The 27,953-nt window shown below is 46.4% G+C and overlaps 1 protein-coding gene across 1 annotated transcript in view; it reads right to left on the bottom strand.

The window, feature by feature from the left end:
- Positions 1 to 27,953, bottom strand: part of LOC149334554 (uncharacterized) — a 99,027-nt gene that overhangs the window by 55,304 nt on the left and 15,770 nt on the right. The window contains exon 3 of the mRNA XM_089555169.1: positions 10,736 to 10,968. Within this exon, the coding sequence (XP_089411295.1) occupies positions 10,736 to 10,968 (233 nt within the window). The remainder of the gene's footprint in view (positions 1 to 10,735; positions 10,969 to 27,953) is intronic.

Raw genomic sequence — 27,953 nt, 5'->3', positions numbered from 1 at the left:
TTATTGTGAGTCTCTGCGTTCTGATGCAAGTGCCTTGGAACCTGTCGATTGTCTTTTTCGCAGGTGCATGCCGCCTCGAGACCTTTTTGTATGCGTGGGATTTGAAAGAATTTCCCAGGGCGGGAAGGCTAGAGGCAAACACTGACAGAGCGAAAGAGTCGCGTAGGAAGGAGAGCCAGGAGTGCTCCCCAATTCTAGAACAGGGCCAGCCTGTTCGGCCTGAACCCAGTAAGACGAAATTGGGAGTATAGGCGAAAGTGTGCCACATACTTGTGTGCCTCCTGTATGCAATGTTGTGTTAATGCACTGCCCAAACGCAGCGTGTTTTTATGGGGATTATGAACATTGCATTGAGTTTTGTATGTGAAAACATCGTGGTATTGATGTATGTATTTTCACATGCAGTTTGTGAGCGCATGCATGTGCGCGCGAATTTTACCGCCGAAACGCGGCGTGCTTTGAAGTGTTGTGAAGTTTGGAGTGCACTCTGTCTATTGCACTGTGTTATGTATGTGAAAGCATCAAAGTATTGATGTATGTATTTTGGCATTCGCCACTGACTTTGTGAGCGCATGCATGGGCGCGCGAATTTTGTGTTTTGTGAATATTGTTACACAATATTTTTAAAGGAAGGGGCAGTGTCACAAAATTCGGCGCATTTTAGAAACAAAGAAAAACCGCCGCGCGCACGGCGTCTCGCCGGCGCGAGCCCAACGGGAGAGAGGGAAAGCCCCCGCCGAGCGCGTGCCTCTCTCTCCACCGATACGGCGTGCGCGGAGGTTATGAGTCATCCACGCCGATTTTTCTGGAACATCCGAGTTGCTTCTACAGCTGACGGGGGGAAGAGGGGGAAGCCTTGCGTGCGCTAAGACATGTCCCCCTCCTCTGCACTCGGACGTCGGCGACGCCGCCACGACGGCGCCACGCTAGAACACGCTGGAACCTTCGCGAAACGACTCCTGACTCTGACCAATGGGGACGCGCGGCCGGCGAGAGAAAGAAAGGGAAACTACACTGGAGATGCTGCGTGTATGTGCGCGCCTACTGTGGCGCGTACAACAAACAGACGTGGAAGCCAGCCTATAAAAGAAGGCGTTGACCGCTATCAGTCAGTCCGAACCGCCGTTTAAGCTTCGTCGAAGCGCGCCCGTTCGACTCCCGGGAAAACACCACTCGGCCAGCAACGGACCAACGAGGCAACGTTCGCCAGTCTGCGGGACGGCATTGTCGTGGAACTCTGGTCGTCGGACTGCCGCAGTGCCCGGTGAACAAATTGTGTTTTGTTTGTTTACCTCTCTCTTGTGTTAGTGCACTTTAGGTGCAATATTGCCTTTGTATTGTACTCTCTCTCGAGTTTAACTTGGCACGCGTTGCATTCTTTTGTTAATCACTTTGTATGTGTTTGCAATAGTGATTGCGAAATCCTCTGTATCGTCTCTTTGCTGTATAAACTTTGTTTTGTTTTGTAAACCTCTGGCTCCGACCCATTCTCTGGCTTGCGACCAGCGAAAGCTTGGCACCGAACGCCCAAAAATCTCTTGTCACTTGGTGGCTGGTCTCCGTTGAGCTTGCCACGCTGAGTCGAGGGCATCTCCTTCGAGTCCGAGACCGCTACCCCCACACGCTCTAAGGGTGTCTGGGAGCTTCCCACGTAAAAGTGCGCGAAGTCTGGGTGACAACTTCTTCTTCGTCAAGTGATTGCCCATTGATAACGCAACTTGTCCAAGCGCCATCGCAAGCGGCCGCACCCTTCACTCTATCAGGAAGACATACTAATCACAAATCGCCCAGAACATTTCTATCGACGAAGAAAGGGTTAATTCAACGGAGCCGGCAGCTTGGGGTGTTCCCTTAAAGGCGACGCTTCGTGCTAGCTAAAAGATACAGCGCTCGAGAGAACAAAATAAAAACAAAAACCACCTGCAGAAACCTTACACGAGTAACCCGTCTTTGCGCATTTTTTTTTAAAGCTTTTTTCTTTTCTCTCATCACCGCCTTCTCTGCTTTTCCTGGGTCCGAGTCGGTCGCAACCAAAAACCTGCTCATCCCTGGTTTTTCTATAGGCCTTTGTTCCTTCCCCTTCGGCTCCTGTGTCTGTCCTACCCCTCCCAGTGCCGTTCCCCGAAACGGCGCGGAGGCGCTCACTCTAAAACCCACGACCGAACATTTTTTTTAAGCCGCCCTCCCGACCACGCTCCCCGAGAGGCTTCCATGAAGTGGCGAGAAGGTTCCGATTCTGCTTGTTCACTGTGTCAGGTCGCTGCGCGGTGACTTTATGCAGAAGTGCTCCCCCACCTTTCCTGCGTTTGTTTGGAACAGGTTTTTACTTCTCTCCTGCGGCTGGGTTGAGTGTCAAGCGATGAAGGTAGCTGCGAAAACACGCTGGCACTCGCTCGTTGGCGTTGAGTTTGTGTGAATTTTTTGGCAGCGGCGGCGGCGGCTCGTCTGAGGGACGCTGTTTGATCCTTCGTTCTTGAACTTTTGCAGTGGACCCAAGGAGTGCATCACCAAAGTGCTGCCTTTCTACTTGGTCCTTGGCCATACAGCAATCTGCATTTTTCAAGCTCAAGACGGGTGCAATGCAGTGATTACATCGCTTTTCGAGGGCCAGCATCATCGACAGATACCGTTCGTCAACAGCGGCGACTCCTTGTGACAAGATCTACTTGATTCCCGGCGTGGGCGGAACACTTCATCTGGCAGCGGCGGCGGCTCGTCTCAGGGACGCTGTTTGATCCTTCGTTCTTGAACTTTTGCAGGTTAGTTTTCAAATTCACCTCTTTCGTATCAACTTTCCGCCGCTGCTGCCAATGTGAAGTGTTTTGCGTTCAGTGGCTGCTGTTTGACGTATCTTGCAATGTCGCGTTGCTGTGTTTGCAGGGGTGTGTTTCTTGGGGATTCTGCTCGCTTGGCTTGCACTGAATGCGCATTCTTATTCCATGTGGGGGAGTGCTCCGGGGTTGCTGAGGGAGCACTTAAAACCAAAAACAAAAGAGAGTCACTCAAGAAAAATTGGAAGTGCAGCTCATGCAAGCCAGGTGGGTGAAAAGAAAACTGTGCTGAGTCTCCTGTCTCGCTGGAAACAGACATACATGCAGTACTTCTAGACATAAATGGCAAACTGAACTCTCTCCTTTGCCTACCAGGCAAAGTTGATTCGATTGAGAATTCTATTGAGTTGCTCTCAGCGGAGTTCGACAACTTTGCTACACGTCTTGATGCTCAAGAAAAAGAAACGAAGCAGTTGAAAGATAGGGTAAGCACCTTGGAAAACAAATGTGATTCAAATGAAGTGGCAGAACTAAAAGCTGAACTGAATGACCTTGAATGGCGAAGCCGAAGGTTGAACCTGGAGTTTCATGGCATTTCTCAAACGGATAACGAAATTCTTCTCGACAAAGTAAATGAAATTGGTGCAACACTGAGTCTGGAACCCCTCGTCACGCACGACGTCACAGCAATCCACAGGCTGCCATCGAAACGCGACAAAATACCTGGTGTCATCGTTCGTTTTGCCCGTCAGGAATTAAGGGATAAATGGTTTGCCAAGAAACGTGCCTTGACTGACGAGAATAGTGACCAGTACATCCTGGAAAACCTGACAAAGCACGCTCGTAATCTTCTCTTTGTCACAAAGAACTGGGCTAAGGAGCACGGTTATGCGTTTGTTTGGCACGCAAACGGCAGGATCCTTATCAGAAAGAAGCAAGGTGATTCAGTCGTGGTTGTCCGATCTGAAGCGGACCTCGCTCAGCTGTCTTAGGCTTTTTACACATTATGCAGTACCACGAGCTTCTCCTACCGCACGAAGTTAAGAGCAGCTTAGCAATATAAAACAGCTTTTCAGCTTTACACCTAAATATTCGCTCGATAAGAAACAAGGCCGACCACTTGCCCTATCTCTTAGCACACCTTCAACATAGCTTTGATGTGCTGTTGTTCACAGAAACGTGGGCGGTGCATGAAATTGATTTTATAAACCTTCCTGATTATTCTCTTTTCTATTTGAACCGAAGCACGCGTGGTGGCGGTGTAGCCATTTACGTCAAACGCGGTCTTAAAGCAGACCTGCTACCCGAGATTTCTGGTTTGGTTTATGGGGTTTAACGTCCCAAAGCGACTAAGGCTATGAGAGACGCCGTAGTGAAGGGCTCCGGAAATTTCGACCACCTGGGGATCTTTAACGTGCACTGACATCGCACAGTACACGGGCCTCTAGAATTTCTCCTCCAAAGAAATTCTAGCCGCCGCGGCCGGGATCGAACCCGCGTCTTTTGGGTCAGCAGCCGAGCACCATAGCCGCTGAGCCACCGCGGCGGCCCCGAGATTTCTGTTATAAAAGATGATTTTGAGATACTTACAGTCAAAATTGCTGACAGTATTGTCTCAGTGGTATATAGGCCCCCGTCAGGTTGCACTGATACCTTTATTGAGTTTTTTGATGCCTTTCTTGACTTTTGCTCTCGGGAAAAATGTACGCTTATTGGTGGCGACTTTAATCTTAACATTGAAGATAATAGTCGTAACAGCAGTGCCTTTTTAGAAGCTGTCTGGTCCAATGGATTTTTGAATAACCACACCTACCAGATTTACAGCTACTTCTTCGAGTACACTTGATCTTTTGATTGTTGACATCGCTTCGTATGTCAATTGTGCTGGAACTATAGTTTCAGATATTAGTGATCACTGCACTGTATTTGCTTCTGTTGTTGCCCAAACACCTGCTGTCAATTGTGAACATAACGTCTTTACTTACCAGTGCATTAATGAAGAATCCGTTAACCGTTTTAGGCTGTCAATTCTTTCTGAAGACTGGAGCTCGATTTTCAATTACTCTCAGCGTGACGAATGCTATAAGTACTTTCTTAATAAATTAAAAGTACACTACACACGCTGTTTTCCATGGAAGACAAAAACTAAAAAATCTAAGATACGAAAACCATGGGCAACCCCCCTTCACATGAAAATGATGAACCGGAAAAGTAAGCTTTTCAAGCGTTTCATGCTCACTAAGGAACCTGCTGATTTAGTTTCATCCAAAAAATATCGTAATAATCTAACAAGTGAGCTAAGGAGCGCTAAACAAGTTTACCAGCAGCGCTTAGTTAGTAATAACAAGCACAATCCCCGACAGCTATGGAAAGTTTTGAATGAAGGTTTTGTCCACAAAAAACATAACAAAACACTAGGTGAACTATTTGTCGAAAATGAGCTTTTATCCGGGGCCTCCTTTGCAGAGAAATGTAACTGTTTTTTTACTGCCTTTAAGCCAACCGGAGATGTAAAACCTGCCACTAGTACAATTAGCAATATGCCTAATGAATCACTAGTCTTTTATCAAACGGATTCGGAAGAAGTGTTCTCAGTATTAATGAATCTGAAATCAACACGCTGTGTGGATTATGATGGGCTGCAAATAAAACCGCTGAAGTTTGTTGCAGAGCTAATAGCCCCGTATCTAGCTTTCATTTTTAATCAGTCCCTTTCATGATCTATTTTCCCTAATGAAATGAAAAATGCCAAAGTAAGTTATCTTTAAAGGAGGTAATAAAGCCGTATTAACCAACTACCGCCCGATTTCCGTACTTCCGGTTTTTTCAAAGGTATATGAGAAGATTATTCTAAAAAGAATGGATAGCTTTTTTACTAAACACAGCTTGCTAACAGATTCACAGTTCGGGTTTCGAAAAGGGACGCTCTACCGAATCTGCTCTCCTCTCACAAAAAGAATTTATCTTGCAAAATTTTGAACGTAAATGTCTAACTCTCGGTATCTTTGTTGATTTCAGTAAGGCTTTTGATTTTCTTAACCACACTATTTTGCTTGCTAAACTAGAAATGTATGATGTTCGAGGAATGTGTCTCCATCTTCTACGGTCGTACCTCACTGATCGAAAACAGGCTGTTTTCTGTGATGGACATGGATCCACTCTTCAGGCTATAAACTGTGGCGTGCCTCAGGGCAGCCTTTTAGGTCCTTTTCTGTTTAACGTATACATAAATGATCTCGTAAACATTGACAGTAACGTTAAATTCATTCTGTACGCAGATGACACCAGTATTTTCTTAACGGGCTCCTCAACAGATCAGTTATTAAATCGTGGTAATGCTATTCTTAAAACTTTGCATGCGTGGTCCGTTCAAAATGGGTTGTCTATTAATACCAATAAATCTAAAGCTGTTTTCTTCAGGCCTAAAAACGTCAAAATTAACTTAAACGATGATCTTCAACTTGGGAACCATAAAATAGAAATCGTGGACACTTTCAGATCACTCGGTGTAATTTTTGACGCCTGTATGAGCTGGAACGCACACGAAACACATCTTCGCAAGAAATTAGCTCCTTCCGTTGGTTTTCTTGCTCGGTACCGCACTGAATTTCCTCCCTGTATAAAACGAATGATTTATCATGCCCTATTCCAATCACACATTAACTATTGCCACATAGTTTGGGCTACCACATCCAAAACAAATCTACAGAAAATTCTAATTCTCCAAAAGAAAGCTATCAGGATTATCGCAGGTGCCAGTTTTACTGCCCATACGGCTGAATTGTTTACTAAGTATGAAGTAATTCGTGTCAATGTTTTTCTTGACTACCGCCTATTATACTATCTCAAATTTTCTTCACCATCAATATGTAATTTTTTGCTTAATATCGCAATGTTAAAGCCCATAGAAAAGTATGTTCAAACCCGATCAACTGCAAAATGGACACTTCCACGCGATAGAACTAACTATGGTAAACAAGCACTTAACTTCCTTATACCCAATGTTCTAAACAGCTACGAATCTAACCAGCTTAGCATGTATAACCTCCGACCACATGATTTAAAAGTGTACTTTGTAAATAATATTCCATAACTTCTTTTCATATATTGTAGTTTGTGTATGTATCGGTGTCCTTTTCCCCTTTGTCATCAACCCAGCAGTGTATAACTTTCAAATGCATTTGTTCAGTTTTAATTGTTTTTTTCTAGTTTCAAACTACATCTCTGTGTACCCGTCAGTTCAATCGTAAATATTATAAATTCTTTCTACAGTGTGCTCATATGCGATCTGCCACCGTTGTATGCATGTGTTTATTTTACTATTTTGTAATGGCTCTTAGTTGAGCCACAGGCATTTTCAAGCTATTTTCTTTAGCTTTTGGCCTATGGCTCATCCTAAAGACTGTATGCACATTTGTAAAATAAAATAAAGTTTGGTTTGGTTTGGTTTATACAATTTTTTGCGCCTTTCTTCTTGTTGCCTTGATCAATCCATGATCAAAGATGACATCGCCTTTTATGCGTACGTCCAGTGCAAATATGGTGGAACCCTATCATCCTTGTCTCAGTGATGAATGACTTCGCTCCGAAAGACGTGAGTGGTGAACATTTGACCGGTGGAGGCCACGGCGGTGAAGGCGGATTTTATGACAGCGACGTCGTGCTGCTAGGACGTAAGTACGCATTTTAAATCACTCTGTTCTTTAAGTACTGCCTCCGTCTCGGTTATATGCTCGGCGTCAAAAGAAACTTTCTAACTGACCAGTGTGTTTTTAACTAAAACTTTGTAGATTGCACAGCATAGAGGGACGAAATAGCGCAAAATTTTCTTTCAGTTACATACCGAAATTGCTTGTCCTTCATGATAACACGACTAAACTAAGTTTTATAGTTTGTATTCTTTCTTTACAGAGGCATATGGTGTATACGTGCGAGAGCAATCATCGATAAGCGTCCTGAGGGGGAGCGGCTCAAGACTTTGAACAAACATCACGCATCGCATCGATGCTGCGGTATGTGCCGTAAATAATGGAGGATGACCACGCAAGCATCGGAATCGTCCGAGCAGCATGTTTACTCACAAACAATGTTACGACGCAGATTTGCAGTACACTATTGATTCAAATATGGAAGGCGTGAGGTGCATTCACGATTCTCAGCATTGCCAATGCTCAGGGCCTGGCGTCTTGAGACGCCTGGCTTGTCTGTGGCTTCTCTGGGCCCACGAGGGCCCGCAATTCAGAGCCCCGTTTGTGCTACTGGGGTAGGCATTTGTAATTATTGCATACAGGTCCACCTCGGGAATGAAAGTTTTATTCCTTCGGCAACGTAGGCAGCAGTTATGGTGGCACCCAAAGATTCGCGTTTCTGCAAGGACGCAGCCTTTGGACGACTCCACAACTCCTGGGAAGGAGCGTTACAGGGCAAGCTTGCCATCGGAACCTGAAGTCAGAAGCCTTCACAGTGGGCAGAAAGCCAATGACCCCTGAAAAGCTACAAGCCATTGGCCGTAAGTTGCATGTCACAGTGCTCAATGCATTATGTTGCGTGTCAGTGCCCAATTAAATGATAAGCTGGGGGCATTATCTACTACCAATCATATTTTCTTTTCTGCAGGTGCTTTTGACTACTTCATTGGCCAGCACCCTGTAGAGACCCCAGCGCCGGTAGATCGTCGCAAGGAGTTAAATTATTACCTCAGTGAGCTGGTTCAAGACATGCGAAAAAAATAAACATCTTTTGGAGTTTTTGATGCATTATAATACTCACCAAGCTACCAATACTTGGCAAAAGCTGGGAGCAAATAACACAATTGCACATCGACTGCAATACGAGTCGCTGATAATCGCAGATTACCAGTTTCTGAGGCTCTGTATATTGCAGCATTTGGAGTGTACACTTATGGCCCCAGTTTTTGGGCAGATTTAGTCCAAGTGGGATATATTTGAAGCATTTTATTCCTCCCTTTGTCCTGTGATACAGGGCTCCTGTATAATACGGGCCTAGCCTGTAGAATACAGGACTGTCCTGTATGCCGGTATGAATTTTAAACCGGAACCGCATACCGGGTTATTGTACAGAATTTGCGATACCGGATTACCGGAGTATCCTGTACAAAACAGGAGAGTCCTGTATTATACAGGACTGTCCTGTTTTATACAGGATATTCCGGTAATCCGGTATCGGAAATCCTGTACAATAACCCGGTATGCGGTTCCGGTTTAAAATTCATACCGGATTTTTCCTTAGGGTACACACGGACATGAAACTAGGCGAGACACACACAGCGCTGACTTACAACTGAAGGTTTACTTTTCCAGACACTTCGGTAAATATAAACCTTCAGTTGTAAGTCAGCGCTCTGTGTGTCTCGTCTACTTTCTTGTCCTTGTGTTGCTTGCGCTGTTCTGCCTTGTATGATGCTCATACCTCATTGACAAACTGGCAGGATGGCATTACTTTGTCATTCACTGTCTGGGCCTCTTGCTTTCCTTCCCGAGGAAATTTTTATAAAACTGGCTTCAATAAAGAAGAAAGAAATGCTATTATAGTGCTACTATGTACACTGAGGGATTTATTAAGCCGAAATAGCGAAATAGCCGAGTTGAGTATGGTAAGTGTAGTGCATGTGTAAGCAAGACTTTCGCACTGAAAAAGGAAACTATATGGTTTGCCAAACAGATTTCATATCTGGCCTATTTCTTTCTGGACTGGATGTCACACCCTTTACAGTAGTTGCACTTTGGTAAGGAAAATTTCAGCGACTACGTACAGGAGGAAACCACTTTTAATGAGATCAATTGAGCACCGGTCTGCCTGCATCATATGGTGTTTCATGACGTGACTGTAAAGAAAATTATAGGCCAATTATTGGTCCGATTCATTGTAACAAGAGTCGTCTGTTTCTCTGAGCTTCGCTATGCTGGCTTCAGTAAGTGCAGTGGGATGCCTATATATAAACGTGGCCGCACCAACGTGAATAATTTGGAAAGCGATGCCCTATTGCTTCCCCCACAATATGTGTCGCAAAGGTGGAAGGAAATTTCTTTCTAGTTCGCACTTTTTTTAAGTTGTCCACTTATTAGATACAGTCCCATAAACTTTCATTTCATCACGCAGCCATATGCGCTTAAAAATCTATTTCGTGTTTCGTTCGTTCTTCGTCTCATGGTGCTGTTTGAGCAGCACACACGTAAATTGAGTAAAAAGGGGAGTTGCGTTAGTTTGTACTACGACACACGACGACACACAGCCACATCGGCGTTCTTCCTCGGTGTGCAACTCTGCGCTCGAAACATGCGTATACATAATGGCAGCCATATCGTCTATATGAACGTGAATGACTCTCTGGGGTTAATGTCTCTTCTGTTTGCCTCTGACTGCCCCTGATCAATGTCTTCTTCGATTTGTCGTTGCATTAAATGTCAATATTTTTTCAAACAGTCAGTTGCTTTCCTGGTAGCCGCAGCAGCCAGCTGAGACTGAGTGTTTCGTGCGGTCTTCACAGATTTCTTTCTTATGTCACCATTGTTGCTCTGCTTAACGTTTGTACGTTTACTGCTGCTTCATTCTTGCCTCTGTGTGCTTGTTTTCTACCATGAATCCTTACCAACATATCGAGTCTGCCACTCTTGCGAGTATCCCCACTAGATACTCGCATGTGGCCCTAAACGCACTCTTGGGCTCGCAGGCCTCTCATGAACTGGCGTCCGCATGAAAATGTTTCCTTTGCTCACTCCCGGATACGTGCTCATTGTGTTAAACTTAAACGATGTGCTGGGAATGCACTGTCCTCGATATATTTTTGACTGTTGTCTTGAAGAGAAATGCGGGCAGGAAAAACGTGTTCGCAGGTTCCACGGGTCATTTCGCCTCTGAGCTTCATGCTCACGAACGAACCTGAAGCGACTGGAGGAATGCAGAACTCTCAATTGGAAAGCAAGGCGCGAACAGGGCCGACCCACCTAAGCCGTCGGTGATCTCCTCGACAGCGTAGAGGTTCTGTCCGCGTATCTTGTGCTTCCGCCGCCACGCGACCCGCATCCGGTTCCGCTCGAGCTCGTCATCCGCGACGCTCAGCCGAAGGACCAGCCGCTGTGTGCTGTTGAGCGGTCGCATCAGCCAACAGCTCCACTCGGTGCGGTTGAAGAGGTCGCACGGCACCGCAGACGTCACGCTGCTTTTGCCTGCACTGGCCCTGAATGCAAGGGTGGTGTCATTCGTTCATTCGTTCGCTTCGGTAAGGATTGAGCATGCTATGTCGCAGAATACACGAGTGCTGGTGACTGAGCATAGAACTCGGGCTTTACTGTTCTCGCAGTAATGGCTTATTCTGCAAAATCGCATCGTTGGAGTGTGAGAGCTAAGCCCTTCACTCCATACATTGTTTTGAGCTTCGTATCTTTGCAACATGCATGTGTTCCACATCTAAATCTGTGTTATTTCTGTTTGAACATGTATGTGCTTTCTGTATTATGTTTTTAATAATATTAATAATTGAGGCCGGTGTCGTAGTTGTTGTCTAATATCAAAAGATTTGTGCCTTTATCTTTAATAAACTATTGTAAATGCTTTGGCGTACAGTGTGTTAACATATGCTATTACTATCTTTGCCTTTTGCTCGGAGCGTTGGATTTGCAGGATCGACAGCATTTTAACGAATATTCTTAAATGCGTCGCTTATAACACGCCCATTTTGCCAGCTGAAAATATCTTCCGTGAACTAGGCCTCCCGAACTTCAAATCATTGTTCATTGATACAGTTGTCCATAAGCATTATTGGTCGAGTGAGTTTATACATGAATATAACCCGACGAGATATCTCCGAAAACATAACCCTTACAATGTTCCTCGTTCAAACATGAGGTGTGGTGCAGCCAGGCGTTGCGATTATGTGCCGGCTACTTTCAAGGAACTGCCGGATGAAACCTTTATGGCTAGTTTCAGAGGCAAGCTGAGAGAATTACTGAAGAATGAATGGTAGAGTTTTAGGTTTGGTGCAATCTGTTTCGCCTTGTCAGATTGCGCGCCTTCATGCTCCTGTCAGTTTTGTTTTGTATGGACAGATAATATTTAGTGCGCTGTTTTTCATCTTTATTGGAATTTTGTTTTCTTTGTATATGCGCTTCATTCATGCTTATCAGTCACTATGTGTTTTTTTTAGGCACGGTCCTACAAGCCATCCAAAGGCTTAGACCAGCCTGTCTTGCCTGTATTGCTATTGACGGTGACAAAATAAATTTATTATTATTATTATTATTATTACTATTATTATTGTGGTTGTTGTTGCCGTTGCTGCGGCGTGGTAGCCGGCGGCTGCAGATGAAGTGAGGCATACCTAAGCGCGCAATTTTTAGAGGCCTAAAGTGTCCGGGCGCAAAGAAAGCAATTTGAGGGTGCTTACCAATGGCTAAGAGTACATAATTAAATTCAAAGGCGCCAAACCATACGCACACACACGCACAGGAGAAGAAAGAAAGAGTAGACAGAGCGCCACTCACAACTGATTTAATGTGCAGAAAGACACGTACATATATGTCACTGTCGGCGCATGCGCAAGGAAGACATTCAGCTTCGTGAAGATAAGCAGCGATCAAAAAACGCTTTTTCAGCCTTATACAGGTTTATCGATGTTTCGCTGACGCACAAGTTGCCCCTCTTTTCGATATGGAATGCTGCTATCAGTTCTCTGGCTTTTGTCACATTACTCTTTGCCAAAATCCGCACATCAGAAAAGCATGGTTCACAAGTGCGCGACGGGCAGGTTCTGATGTGCATGGGTAAATGGGGGCCTTCTTTATTTTGTTCTACATTTCTTTGGTGTTCTCTGATCCGCTCATTGACACATCGCCCGGTTTGTCCGATGTAGGAACTGCCGCAGGAGAGGGGAACTTCGTACACAACCCCTACCGCACATTTCGTGAACGGTCGCCCATGCCTGGTACCGCAGCCACTTTATTTTACTTTATCTTTTCTTTTGGCTATTCGAGAGCAAAGGCTTCCGAGCTGTTGGGGGGCGGTAAAAACGAGTGGCACCCCATGCCTACTCGCAACCTTCTTCAGGTTGCGGGCCAACTTGTGCACATACGGCACAGCCACCGGCATGGGGTGCCACTCGTTTTTACCGCCCCCCAAAAGCTCGGAAGCCTTTGCTCTCGAATAGCCAAAAGAAAAGAAAAAGTAAAAGAAAGTGGCTGCGGTACCAGGCATGGGCGACCGTTCACGAAATGTGCGGTAGGGGTTGTGTACGAAGTTCCCCTCTCCTGCGGCAGTTCCTACATCGGACAAACCGGGCGATGTGTCAATGAGCGGATCAGAGAACACCAAAGAAATGTAGAACAAAATCAAGATGGCCCCCATTTACCCATGCACATCAGAACCTGCCCTTCGCGCACTTGTGAACCATGCTTTTCTGATGTGCGGATTTTGGCAAAGAGTAGTGTGACAAAAGCCAGAGAACTGATAGAAGCATTCCATATCGAAAAGAGGGGCAACTTGTGCGTCAGCGAAACGTCGATAAACCTGTATAAGGCTGAAAAAGCGTTTTTTGATCGCTGCTTATCCTCACGAAGCTGAATGTCTTCCTTGCGCATGCGCCGACAGTGACATATATGTACGTGTCTTTCTGCACATTAAATCAGTTGTGAGTGGCGCTCTGTCTCGTCTTTCTTTCTTCTCCTGTGTGTGTGTGTGCGTATGGTTTGGCGCCTTTAAATTTAATTATGAATAACTACCAACTAGCCCAACAACAAGTTCTTCTAAGCTAAGAGTACCGCTGCCTAGAACTGATTACCGCAGCTGCACATCGAAAAACTGCTGGCAGCCGGTGCTCGTCAGACTTATTTCGATGATCTGGCGAGAGAGGCGTTTCCGAAACATTCCACTAGACGCTACCTGGGACTGGCAGCTTTCCACCGGGTGAATGTTAGACTTCTGGCACCGAGAAAGAAATTTCTAAAGAGCGAAAACTCGGCGAAATCTGGTCCCAGGAACTGCGCAACAGATTTGTTGGTAGCAATTCCGTTTAGTGGCGCTACGAGAGTTGTCACGCATGCGCGCTCGCGGGCGACCGGCGGCGGGTCAGACAAGGCAGAGCGGAACCAGGGGAAAATCCCCTGCGCGGTTGGTACGTGTGAGCGTGCGGCCTCTGTCAGCGCGCAGACTCCGTTCTTTTGCGTCCGTCTTGGTCTTCAACACGGAAATCGTGCGGTTTCTGGCGACGGCAAGGTGAAAAATGTTTGCTTTGGTTTGGTTTATGGGCTTTAACGCCCCAAAGCGACTAAGGCTATGAGAGACGCCGTAGTGGAGGGCTCCGGAAATTTCGACCACCTGGGGTTCTTTAACGTGCACTGACACCGCACAGCACACGGGCCTCTAGAATTTCTGCTCCAAATAAATTCAATTGCTGCGGCCCTAATCGAACCCGCGTCTTTCGGGTCAGCAGCCGAGCACCATAACCACTGAGCCACCGCGACAGCAAGGTGAGAAATGTGTTTTTTTTTTTTTGCTCAACTGCTCTGCATTTCAAAGAGTTTAGGCTAACCACGCCGGCCGGGGCCTTGAATTACGCAGTTCGAGAAGAGATGAGCACGCTTCGTTGCCTGCCGGCTGTTCTGGCCCGGTTCGTGGCACTCCTCAAGTTGGTGACAATTTCGAAGTGAGAAAACGTTAAGTTTGTGCCAAACCACGCTGCACTTCAAACAGCTGCGCTGATCACGCCGGCCGGCGCAATAAGGCGCATTTCTGGAAGGCACGACTACCTGCTCGCGCCAGAGTGCGAGCGGGCCTGAAGTTTTACGGGGACCCGAAGTTTCTTTGTGGCCCCTAGCTATGCACAACTTCCTTCGAGTGATATTTCTTGATGGTCGAGTAAAATGTGTTCAAATTAAAAAACAAAAATAGGTACACAGGTCGAAACGAGCCTTTTCGCGTCGTTAGTACGGGTCCGTAATATTCAAGAGTGCCGGGAAAAAAGGTAACGCATGAAAAGCTCAAAAACTGGAAACTTGTGCGTCGAAGACTCCGTCGTCTGCTCCAGTGAAAGCGCCAATTGCACCCGCGTAGTGGCTACTATTGAGCGCGCTTTTCAAAAACGACCGGGGAAAAAAGGTAAACACGTAGGACTTTCTAAAAGCGTGAAAACCACGAGTTGGTGCGCCGTCTTCTACGCTTCTGAAGGCAAGCAAACTGCCCCAGAGCATTTGTCCTCAGTGCTCCAACAGAGCGACTGGCTGGGCGACCGTGTTGTAGCTGTGTAGGGGATAAACATTTGTAAAACAAAACCCACAATTGGCCGTGGGAGGGTATTTGCAGCTTTTAGTGGGCAGAGATTAACGTCGGGAAATACAGAAATGCTTGTGAATTATTCGATGTCATCTTGTAGTATCTGGTGCATGCAAGGTTCGTAAAAGAATGCTGTCCTTTTTCCTAATTTCGTAGCTTTGTCGCGTTCCCTCTGGTCGCAGAGTGTTTGGGTGAGGTTTATTAGAATGACAGCTTCTCGTACTTTACATTTTTCAGTTGACGGGGCCAGGTGGGAGTGAGAACCACTGCTGTGAGCCTTGTTACCGTAAGAATGGGAGCACAAGAACGATGGAACGAGCTTAGTTTTGTGCCAAGTGGCAACGGCTGCTGTATGGGTTCGTTGTTTGCTTTTATATGGAGCAAAATAAATGCACATTCCACAAAGCACCTGATGTCATCACCGGAATGCCAATGTTTGACGAGGCCGTGCGCAATTGCGTTGATGGGGGGTCAAGAGCACTCGGAACGCAATTTTAAGGCAGAAGCCTTTAATGCCTCATCGTTGTAAGCAGCAGCTGTCGACAGAAATGTCACGCTTTTCAATTGGTCGAAATGGTCGTGACGTCACAGTGCGCGAATTTCAAACGGGACCAATTGTACTTTGGCTAGTAACCATGCAACCAATTAAAGGGATGGCATAATGATGCTCCAAGTAAGTGGAACTGAGGTTAGGTATTTGCTTCATTAATAAAGTAGCCTAATTAACCTTTCTAGTCAGACTAGATAAATAAAGAAAACCGAGTAGGAAATTGGTCGAGTTGCGGTATCGAACCAGGGTCTCCGGAGTGGTGGTGGTGGTGGTGAAAAACATTTATGGGCAATGAAATTTTTACAGAAAGGTGATTGGGGTAGGACCCTATTGGCCCTTTCTCCTTGCAATACTAGGTGGAGCCCCTATTCCGGTGCCCCATTGGCAAGCAACGCCGCCCACGTCCGTTGAACCAAGGCCTTTTGGCTCTTTAGGTCTTGACAGCCGAGCAGGGCCGCCTCCGAGTCCTCTCTGGTGGGGTTGGGTTTTTGGGGGATCTATGGGTTTGATTGACACGCCCAAACCATGTGGAAGGAGGTGTCAGCCACCTCCCCACAGAACTGGCACGCGCCATCAAAGGATGTATTGAAATGTTTAAGCACCGCCGGGCACAGTATAGTTTTAGTGAGAATTTTGATGAGTAGGCGCTCTTCAACGCGATCCAGACCCTTACAAGGGGCCGGGTAGCGCCGGTGCTCCTCCTTGTAGTAATCGGTGATTTGTTTTAATGTAAGGGCCAGATTGTCTGATTGGGAGTACCCTTCCAAGGACAGGGAGATAGCCCGGGAAGAGAGTGCGCGGGCGGCCTGATCGTCCTGTTCGTTTCCCTGGAGTCCCTGGTGACCGGGGGCCCAAATCAGGTTGCGTGGAGTTCGATCTTCGCATCGACAGCTATATTCCAGTATGCGCCAGGCAAGCGGGGGAGCCCAGCGAAACTCGTAGTTCCGACAGGCCCCTCGCGAGTCGGTGATGATGTGTTTTGACTTTAGATTCGTGAGAGCCAGAACAATGGCAATATCCTCCGCGTGTGTTGCGCTGTAGGCTTTGAAAGTGAGCCCGTTAACTGTGTTTGTGTTGTGTACGACTGCGGCCGTGTACCACCCCCCGTGGTGTGGGCCGGCAACGTCCACGTGTGCGAGACGAGCACGCTACCAGTCCGCCATGCCAGCCCGATGGTTTGGAATGAACAAAGGCGCGTCTAATGAATACGGTGTCTTCGTTCACTCCCATCCTCCTCCCTTCCCGTTACGGCGAGGTTCAGGTGTCCACCGAGATATGCGAGACAGATAAATTTCCTTTCCTCAAAAACCAATTTACTGACGAGCAAGGCGTAGAGCCAAACGGGCGATGGCGTTCTTTGGACTCCCTGGCAGCATTGCAAGACACTGTCACGTTCCACTCTTAGAGGCGAAGCGTAACATCTTAACCTCACATCAGTGACACAAGCAGCACCACCACGATTAAGGCTTCCGCCTCACCGCACTTAAGATTAACAAAGCGCCCCCGTGAATTTTCCATTCTTCTGTACCCAAAATAAACAGATAGCAATAGTAGGCATACTGAACAGATAATTGTGAGATAGTATATAAGAGATTATATCATCTCTACACTAATATTGTTTTTTTTTTCTTTTCCCCCTGCACTAATGCCCGCAAGGGCGCTGTGAGGTATGTAAATAAATAAATAAAAATAAATAAAAGATCACTGAGGTGACCCGAATTGGGAGAATGCGAAAGTATTGACTCCTCCTCGGTACTCGTCGCCTCTCTTCGGCTCTATTTATCATTTTAATTTGTTGTTAATTATTTTAATTACTGTATTAGCGTAATTATCTTATAGTTCGCATAAAGATAAATTTGTTTACTCTGATTACATCATCTTCTATTTCAATAAACCATTTAGTTTTTTTATAATTTGGCACCGTGATTGCTTTCTCGCCCTCTACTATATTCCCGTACAGCCTACTAAACTGTCCAATATTAAAATTACTACTGTAAATTAAAATTACTATTGTACACAACTTACATTCGTCCACAACTTGAATACGCGTCATCTGTTGGGATCCCGGTCACGTAACACTCATACATTCTCTTGAGGCAATACAAAATCGCTCAGCCCGGTTTATCTTAAACAACTACCAAAGGACCGCTAGTGTTACTAATATGAAAACCTACTTACAACTACCACTTTTATCGACACGAAGAAAGCTATCTCGCCTGTCTCTCTTTCATAAAATATACCATCATAACACAACCTTGCGCTATCTTTGGGTTCAACCACCGTCATACATTTCAACTCGCCGTGACCACAGCAAAAAGGTACATATTCCACACTCAAATACGCTTGCATATTCATACTCGTTTATTCCTCGGACAAGCAATGACTGGAATAACCTACCAGCATCACTAACAAGTATATCTGAAATTGAGAACTTTAAATCAGCGTTACACATTTCTTTTCATAGCTAGTGCTCATATCATCATCATGGCGTTCATAGATGGTGTTCATATTCCCAATACGACTGTTTGTTTATTAGGAACTGCATTCCTTGTTTATTATTTGTTTTCCTTGCCATATTTTTCTGTATTTATTAACACCGTTACTGATGTCGTAGTTTACTCTTTGTACCTTTGTTCTTTTTCATTCTTTTTGTATGCTTACTTTCGTTTTTGTACTGGTTTTACAGAGATTGTGTATATTTTTTACTAATAACTTTTTTGTGTAAATTGTGTATGCCTCTGCATCCGCCCTTCCCCTCTATAATGTACATTTGTACCCTGAGGGTATAATAAATAAATAAATAAATAAATAAATAAATAAATAAATAAATAAATAAATAAATATTTCAATTCCTTTTGCTGACAACAAATTAATCTATGTCAATTGAACTCTTTATGGATTAATAATCGCGAATTAAATACATTTCAATTCATTTCAAACTTTATTTTAATTTTTCATTCCCTTGCCTTATATTCCACTATGTTGTCCTCCACGGCTATTTTCCCGTCCACGGTCTTTATCTACATCCGCGCTCTTTCGACATTTTTTTGCGTTTCTGAATCTAAATAAACTAACCATCCTATCGACATAATTTTTTTTGCGCAGCATCCTCACACCGTCCTCTATTGATCACAACCATGCGTTTGATGCTGCCTCTTCTGAGAACGTCACAACTGCTGCGGACATGTTTTGCGGACACGTTCCATGGCAAGCTTTACTTCACTTCACGTCACTTTAATACCTTAAAGACCCTCGTCAGAGGGTATTACATAAGGGGTGGGGCACACAGAAATGAAAAACAGAATGACTAACAGATAAGTTTGACAGAAGCCAACAGCCACAGAAACCAAGCGGCACAGGGGATTTTTTTTAAAGTTATTTATTTTGTGGTGTTGATCATATCAGAATATTACTGAATATGTTATCGTTTAAAGATAACTGATTAGAAAAGCAGAAGAAAAAACAACCACATGCCGCCGGTGGGATCCGAACCCACGACCTCCGAATTACGCGTCCGGTGCTCTACCTCTGAGCTACGGCGACGGCTGTCAATTCTTCTGCTTTCGGGGGTATTTATGTTTACAAGTAACCTAACCTTGAGAGTGTTCATCAGCGCCACCCACGTTCATAAGCGGCGGACGTAGAACGTCCTGAGTAACCGCAGGTTACTCAGGACGCAGGTTACTCAGGACCTGCGGTTACTCAGGACGTTCTACGTCCGCCGCTTATGAACGTGGGTGGCGCTGATGAACACTCTCAAGGTTAGGTTACTTGTAAACATAAATACCCCCGAAAGCAGAAGAATTGACAGCCGTCGCCGTAGCTCAGAGGTAGAGCACCGGACGCGTAATTCGGAGGTCGTGGGTTCGGATCCCACCGGCGGCATGTGGTTGTTTTTTCTTCTGCTTTTCTAATCAGTTATGTTTAAACGATAACATATTCAGTAATATTCTGATTTGATCAACACCACAAAATAAATAACTTTAAAAGAAATCCCCTGTGCCCCTTGGTTTCTGTGGCTGTTGGCTTCTGTCATATTTATAACGAGCCCCTCATCCCCTTCCCTTGTTTGCTTAACAGATAAGTTGAAAGTTATACAAATATAAGATTTTCACTGAGCAAGTACACGCGTGATTTCTTCGATGAACAATGATTTGCATGTGATAGCAGCAAGTTCTCGGGGAAGGCCGTTCCAGTCGTTCGCGGTCCGGGGGAAGAATGATGAAGGAAATGTAGTGGTGCGGGCGCAAGGTCGTGACACTTGCTGCTGATGGCCGGTGCGGAGGGAGATGCGTGGTGGTGGTGCGCAGATGTAGGGTTCCTGTCGTAGTTCAGAGTGAAAAAACTTGTGAAACAAACATAAACTAGCAATGTAGCGGCGATGAGCAAGGGTAGGTAGGCTGGACTGTGATTTGAGGGATGATATGTCGCGTTCGTTAAAGATAGACAACTTCGTTCAGCGAGTACAAACGACATCCGTCTATTTCAGGTTACATGACACGACTGCCGCCCCAAGAGGCGCTCCTTTGTTTCCCTTTCCCAGCTTGCTTGGCTTGTCTGGCCTTCCGACTTGGGACGGTCTTGTTTCGGTTTCGGTTTCGCAACACATTCCCCCCGAAAATGACTTCCGTCATTTTTTCCTTTTACGTTAACTCTAGAGGATACACGAGTTGGATTGGTCTCTTGAGGGTTGATCCTCCTGGTAGTCTCAGAAGGCACGATCGCACCTTCCCGTCTCTTCCAGGAAACAGTTTATCAATCCTTGCGATCTTCCACTGCTGCCGTGGTTGAAGACTGTCGCGAAGAACAATCAAGTCGCCTTCCTTGATCGCTTTTCCTTGACGTTCGTTCTGACTCTGCACATTTCGCAGTTCCTCAAGATACTCTCTGGTCCACCTACGCCAGAAAGCTTCTGTGGTCTGCTGGCGTCGGGTCCACAGTCTCTGAAGGGATATGTTGATTTGGTCATCTTCGTTTTTTCCCACGCTAGGCAGCGACGTGAGGCGTCTTCCTGTCAAGAAGAAGGAAGGGCAAAGAGGTTCCGGTTCTTCCGGTCCGTCGTATACGTGAGTTAGAGGTCTTGAGTTCAAGACAGCTTCAATTTCGGCCAAGGTCGTTGCTAGCTCGTCGAAGGACAGAAACTTGGCAGCGATAACCTTCTTGAGCGCAAGTTTCGTTGATCCGACGAGTCGCTCATAAAAGCCACCCCACCATGGGGCGCGCTCTACTATGAACTTCCATTCGATTCGTGCCTTTGAAAAGTAGTCAAGAACCTCCGGTTTCCGGATATAGTTCCAGAGGTATAAAAGATCTCGGTTGGCTTTCTTGAAGGAAAGCGCGTTGTCACTGTAGATGACTCTGGGTACACCTCTTCTTGAGATTAAACGTCTGAAGGTCATCAAGAACGACTCCGCTGTCATGTATCTTGCAAGCTCTAAGTGAACTGCCCGTGTCACGGCACAGGTGAACAGCGTGATATGTACAGCGAGTTTTCTCCTTTTACTAGCAGTGGTCCTGCAAAGTCCACCCCTGTGACCTCAAATGGTTGAGCCTGGGTCACTCGATCATGTGGAAGCGGTGCAGTCACTTCCGATGCTGGACGTGCATTGTAGCGTTGACAGGTTATGCACCCTTTGATGATTCTTTTTACCAGCTGGCGGGCTCGTACAACATGGTACTTCTCTCTCAACTGTACCAAAGTATCTCATGCTCCCCCGTGAAGTACTTGGTGATGAGCTTGACGCACAAGCAATTCGGCTAGGTGATGTCGCCTCGACAGTACAATTGGATGGCGTTCGTTGTACGGCTTGCCACTCTGTTGAAGTCTGCCGCTTATACGGAGAATACCGTAGTTGTCAACAAACACTGGAGTGTCCCTCAAGGGCGAGTCCGCTGGAAAGCGATCTCCTTTCTTCGCCCACTCAATTTCCCTCTAGAGGTCTTCTCGCTGAGCTTCTCGTATCCAGTAATTCTCGGCATCATCCAGTTCAACTGCCGTCAGTGTTCCTTTGTTAGTGCTCAGATTTCGCAGCTTGTTGACATATCGTAATATCCAAGCTGTCACTCGGAAGAGTTTTGTTGCACTGCTGTATCGATCTGGGTCTAACAGCTTTGGAACTTCAATGGAGCTTGTTGTATGAAGAACTTCCACAATTCTCTTTTCTTCGTCCACTGTCGGAATGTTCCTTGGTTGAGAGAAGCGTGGCCAATTGTTTTCAGTCGCCTTCATCCTCGGCGTTGCTTCCCACCAGGTGGAACTCTCAACAAGCTGATCTGCTGTAACTCCCCTGGTCATGAGATCTGCCGGATTCTCAAACCCGGGACAATGTCTCCATGCTGAGGTGTCGGTAAGACGCTGAATTTCAGTTACGCGATTCCTCACGAACTGTTTCCATTGCGAGGGCTCTCCCGTGATCCAATGCAATGCGATTGCCGAGTCGGTCCAGTAATGTGTCACTTGTGGTGGGTCCTTTAGGCTTTTCAGGATGTATCGACTCAGTCTGGCCACTAAGAGACACGCCATCAATTCGAGCCTCGGAAGAGTCAGTTGCTTGATCGGGGCGACCCTCGACTTGCTAATGAGGATACTCGAAGTTGCGATGCCATCCGCATCTGTTACGCAGATGTAGGCCACTGCCCCGTATGCCACTGGGCTGGCGGCAGCAAATACGTGCAGTACTGTTTTGTTGGCAGGTTCGACTGTGCCTGCTTTGTAGCAGCTTCGCACTTGAACTCTTTTCAATTCGGTTAGTTCCTCGCACCACCGCATCCATTTTGCGTCCAGATCCTCTGGTAGGATGTCATCCCATTCCACGTTTCTTTTCCACAGCTCTTGGAATAAAGCCTTTGCCCGGACTGTGAATGGAGCTAGCCATCCAAGTGGGTCATACAGTCTTGCTGTAGTCTTCAGAACAGACCTTTTAGTACTTGTGCCTGGCTCAGGTAGCTCGATAGACTGTGAGGTGAAGGTGAGGTTATCTGTGCTGGGATTCCACGTCAGTCCTAACACCTTAAGGACCCCTGGGAGGTATCCTAAGTGTCTTGCTTGACAATCATCCATCGCAAACCGTTCGTTCAATGCCTGGTTGTTGGACGCCCACTTGTGGAGTGTCATAGAGGCCGCACTGAAGATGGTCCTAGCTTCTTCGTAGATCTTCAGGGCTCCCTCTTCGTTTTCTGCTCCCGTTAAGAGGTCATCCACATACAAGGAATGCGCCAGCAGTGATGCTGTGTCCGGATACTCTTTTTCCATATCCTTCAAGTGATGCTGAAGAGTTGCCGTCAACAAGAAAGGACTCGCTGTGGTTCCGAAAGGAACTCGCTTCATTCGGAAAGTCTGCACCTCGCCCGTTGGTCCACTCGCACCTGGCTTCGTATGGTACCACAGAAAGCGCAATGCATCTCTGTAGTTCTCTCTTATCTCTATTTGTAAGAAGGCCTTTTCAATATCTGCCACCAAGGCGATTCTGTTGCTCCTGAAATTCAGTAGCAGTGCCACAAGGTCGGCTGTCAAATTCGGACCACTCTCTAGGTTTTGATTCAATGACTAACTTCTGTCCATGCGAAGAAGCATCGAAAACCACTCGCAGTCTTGTGGTATTGCTCGTTTCTCGGAACACCGGCTGATGAGGCATGTAGTAAATCAGATTTCCCTGTTCTTCTTTTTCTACTACTGGCTCAGCTATGTCTTCCATGCAATACTGTCTGATGACCGCGTCGTAGGCTTCCAGTAATTCGGGATTTCTTCGAAGGCGGTTTGTCAGTTGGGACAGGCGTTTTTCCGCAGTCCTCTTGTTGTCGCTTAGATCTATGTTTTGCCTCCAGGGAAAGGCTACCTCGTATCGAGATCCACTACGCCTGATATTGTCTTCGAAAGATTCGAGTAGATGTTGCCCAACACAGTCGTCATTATCCGTGACTCCGATAGACTCCAAGGTCCAGAAACGTTCCAAGCAGTTCATGGTCTCACTCTCGGCCAATGATATGCGAAGGGCGATGGTTTGCATTTGCTGTGAGTCAACTATGTTTATTCCCACAGGTCCTTGAATGCACCACCCAAAAGCAGTCTCGACTGCTCGGAGTTTTCCGTCTAGCTGCTTGCTTCTTCCAGTTACAAATTCCCAGTAATGCTCTGCTCCGATGAGAAGTTCGATGTCACCTCTTTCGTTATCGCAGGTACTGTCGGCCGCAGCGAAAGTTCCAAGTAGTTCCTTAATCCTGTGTTCAGGAATCGGGATTCGTTGTGCGCATATGATGTCCGTCTCAAGAGCTTCGATCTGTTGAATCTTCTTGTTTTGTGCGGTTAGCGACACCAGCACTCTGTTAAAGTCTCGTTCCGACTGGTGTCCACCGAACACGCCAACTTTCAACGTTTCTGTTCCCAGAACTCGACACCCGAGTTTTTCTGAGGCTCGCTTCGTAATGAATGAACGTTGGCTTCCGCCGTCAAAGAGAGCACGTAAATATACCGCTTTCGTTTCACCGGCACACAACGCGGTTGCCGTTTGTAGCAGTACTTCTCGTTTGCGAGTTTCTTTCACTGTAGACCGCAAATTCACTGGGACTGTTGTCACATCGCTTGCAGTTGCTTTGACTTTCGGATGAGTAAATTCTGGGTCGCACATTGTTGTCGCATGCCGCCCTGCACAGTTACCGCATTTAATGCTGCTTCTGCACTCGTTAGAACGGTGATTTGGTTTCATGCAGCGGAAGCAGCGTCTTCCCAAACGTAGCATTTTCTTCTTTTCTTCTAACGAAATGCAAGCACGGCAGGCAGCGGATTCGTGGTTATTCTTCTTGCAAAGAAAACAATGATCTGCTCTTTCTGACTGCTGCAGTACAGCAGCTGATGATTTAAATTTCGTTCCAATGCTCTTCTTGTAGCTCTCAGTTGGGTTTAACGTCTTCAGCATTGATACCTGGTGCTTCTTGCCAGTACCTTGCTGAGCAACCAGATTCTCGCGGCTTTGCACTTCAATCCTCAAAAAGTCAAGTAACTTCGAGAATAAAGACGGAGTACCTTTTGTAGCTGTTTCTGTTGGCTGCCCCGGTGCGTCTTCGATCCGCAGCGCAGATCCAGTTCGTTTCGTGTTCTGTGTTGACGTTTCGGAGGGTTCCTCCCTCGCCACGGCTCGGTGAAACTCGAGCAATATTTCTTTCGGCAGGGCGCGCTGTACCACGGGGTAGAGGAGCGTGCCGTAGGTCTCCTGTTTCTGGCCGAGCGCTTCCAGCCCTCGGAGGTGAGAGACGAGGGCATCGTACAACCGTCGGAGGGACCGTATGTCTTCGGCGTTTCGCACAGGCTCAAGGTCCAAGAGCTTTCGCATGTGCGCTTGCACGATAGCGTCCTCACCGCCGAAGCGTCTTTTCAGCAGCAAGATGGCGTCGTCATAGCACTGCGATATGGGGGGAAGGCCCTTGATTGCTCTTGCTGCTTCGCCAGTCACAACCGATTTTAAGTATCCAAACTTGTCCAAGGTAGTCAGCCGATCGTTCTTGTGAATCATTTGCTCGTACTGTTCCCAAAATTCTTGCCAGGACACATCTTTGCCGTCAAATTTTACGAGCTCTAGTTTTGGAAGCTTCACCTGGCAGGTCGTGGTTGCCGCGCCTGCGTCGTTGCTTGGTGATGGCTCTTCTTTCGGCTGCCTCTTTCCTTGGATTTCTTGAATCTCCGCTTGGAGCTTCGCAATGTATGCAACGATCTTGTCGTCATACTCGATGGTTTCGGTGTAGTCCTGCTCCGCTTCTTCCGCTGGCAATAGCGTCTCGACAGCGGCGTTAGTTTCGTTTAGACGGGTCTGTAGAGAGCTCATTCTTGCCAAAAAGACACTGAGTTCCTTTTCGTTGCCCGCGCGGCTTTTCATGCAGGAGTCAATTTCCGCAATGAGTCGAGTCACCTGTGATTGGACAGCTGATCTCTTCGCTTTGTGTCTATCCATGTCACTGCACTCGGTAGCACTGGGCGGCGGCTTTGGAGTAGAAATGGGCTTTTTCTTCGTTATTCGTTGCCGTCGCATCCAGGTAGTCGTCTTCGTTAGGTCTCGTGGTATATCCCGGGTTTCGGCACCAGCTTATATTATGTCGCGTTCGTTAAAGAAAGACAACTTCGTTCAGCGAGTACAAACGACATCCGTCTATTTCAGGTTACATGACACGACTGCCGCCCCAAGAGGCGCTCCTTTGTTTCCCTTTCCCAGCTTGCTTGGCTTGTCTGGCCTTCCGACTTGAGACGGTCTTGTTTCGGTTTCGGTTTCGCAACATGATATGCTGATATCAAAAGAATACGATGAATGAATGAATCTAGTTGCTCGGTTTAGAACTGCTTCAATTGAATTACAGAGATATGCTTGCTTTGGAGACCAGATGGGAGATGCGTATTCTAATTTTGATCTGACTAATGATTTGTATGCTAGGAGCTTGACATGCTGAGGTGCAGAGCGTAGGTGACGCTTTAAGAATCCTAGTGTTCTGTTGGCGGATGATATGATGTTTGAAATATGCGTATTCCATGTAAGATCATGACAAATATGAACACCAAGGTATTTGTATGATTGGACAAGATCGAGAGGAACGTTAGATATGCTGTATTGGAACAGAAGAGGGTAACGGCGACGGTGGAACGACATATATTTGCATTTACTTGTGTTAAGTGTCATTATCCATTCACTGCACGAGTCTTGCACATGAGTTAAATTATTTTGAAGGGATTGTTGGTCGAAGGTGTTAGTGACTGTTCTGTAAATAACACAATCATCAGCAAACATCCGAATATGGCAATCTAATTTCTCAGGTAGGTCGTTAATATAAATTAGAAACAAGAGTGGCCCAAGGACGAATCCTTGGGGCACGCCTGAGGAGACTGGTAGGAGGTCAGACATTTGGTTATTGACAACGACTGATTGGAAGCGGTGAGTTAAGAATTCTTTTATCCATGCTAGTATGTCGGGATGCAAGTTTAGGCGAGAGAGTTTCAGAAATAAGTGGTTATGAGGTACCTTGTCAAATGCTTTAGCGAAGTCGAGAAAAATTGCGTCAGTTTGGAGGTTAGCATCAAGGTTGGCATGCAAGTCATGAACGAAAAGTGCTAGTTGACTTTCCAATGAGTATCCTTTGCGAAATCCGTGCTGTGATGAGTGAAAAAAATTATTTGAATCCAGAAAGTGCATTGTTAAAGAATAAATGACGTGTTCCATGAGTTTACATGGTATGCTGGTGAGTGATATGGGTCGGTAATTAAGTGGTGAAACGAACGGGTTGTACATTTAAGACTGCAAAATTACATGGAAGATGACGACTGTGTACCACATACCATGTTAGGCTTCAGAGCGAAGCTCTAGACGCAGGACGTTCTCCTCCAAATACAAGAAGATGTCGTGCGAAACGTACCTCGGACAGGAGAAAATGTCATAATGGCCCTGGACATCAAGGGGGCATTCGATAACGTCAGCCACGAAGCGATCCTTTCGGGCCTAGACAACCTGGATTGCGGACGCAGAATCCACGGCTTCATCAAAGCCTTCCTGTCCGATAGAACTGCCACCACCGGCATAGAAGTCCTTCGATCGGACAAATTTCGCACTCCAAACAAGGGAACACCCCAAGGGTTAGTAATCTCACCCCTACTCTTCAACATAGCTATGATAGGCCTAGCTCGAAAACTAGAGAACATCGAAGGAATCAGGCATGCCATGTATGCTGACGATATAACAGTCTGGACAAACACGGGCTGTCTCAGAGAGAAGGAAGGAAGGCTACAGCAAGCGGCCTCTTGTGTAGAGCAATACCTCGCAGAAAGAGGACTCGCATGCTCGACCGAGAAATCGGAACTGCTGAGAGTCTGGAGAGGCAAGCAAAACCGGACCGTCCCAACCAACGAGGACCTAAAACTCAACGTCTACCTAGAAGGGACGCCCATACCCGAAAAGACAACAATAAGAATTTTGGGCATGTGGGTTCAATCCAACCAGCGCAGGACTCACACTTTTACCCTACTGAAAGCAACAACGCTACAAGTCGCACGCATGATCACCCGCATCACCAACAGGCGACATGGCATGCGTGAAGAGGGCACACTAAAACTAGTCAAAAGTCTAGTAGTTAGTCGAATCACGTGCAGCCTACCCTACCAGTGCCTCAACAAAAACGAAATACAACAAGCGGATGCCCTGCTACGCAAAGCGTATAAGACAGCGCTCCGACTACCACGCAACACGTCTGCAGAAAAACTCATGGCCCTGGAATTACATAACACCTTTGAGGAGCTACGAGAGGCGCAGCTTGAGTCGCAAAAACTCAGGCTGTTGCAAACAACGACTAGAAGAGCGCTCCTGCAGAGGCTCGGATACCAC

The sequence above is a fragment of the Amblyomma mixtum genome, chromosome 8 (genome assembly GCF_055824585.1).
Source record: "Amblyomma mixtum isolate Tamu chromosome 8, ASM5582458v1, whole genome shotgun sequence".
Classification (NCBI taxonomy): Eukaryota; Metazoa; Arthropoda; class Arachnida; order Ixodida; family Ixodidae; genus Amblyomma; species Amblyomma mixtum.
Note: the sequence above shows the minus strand (reverse complement) of the source record. Positions and strands in the feature narration are given on the sequence as shown.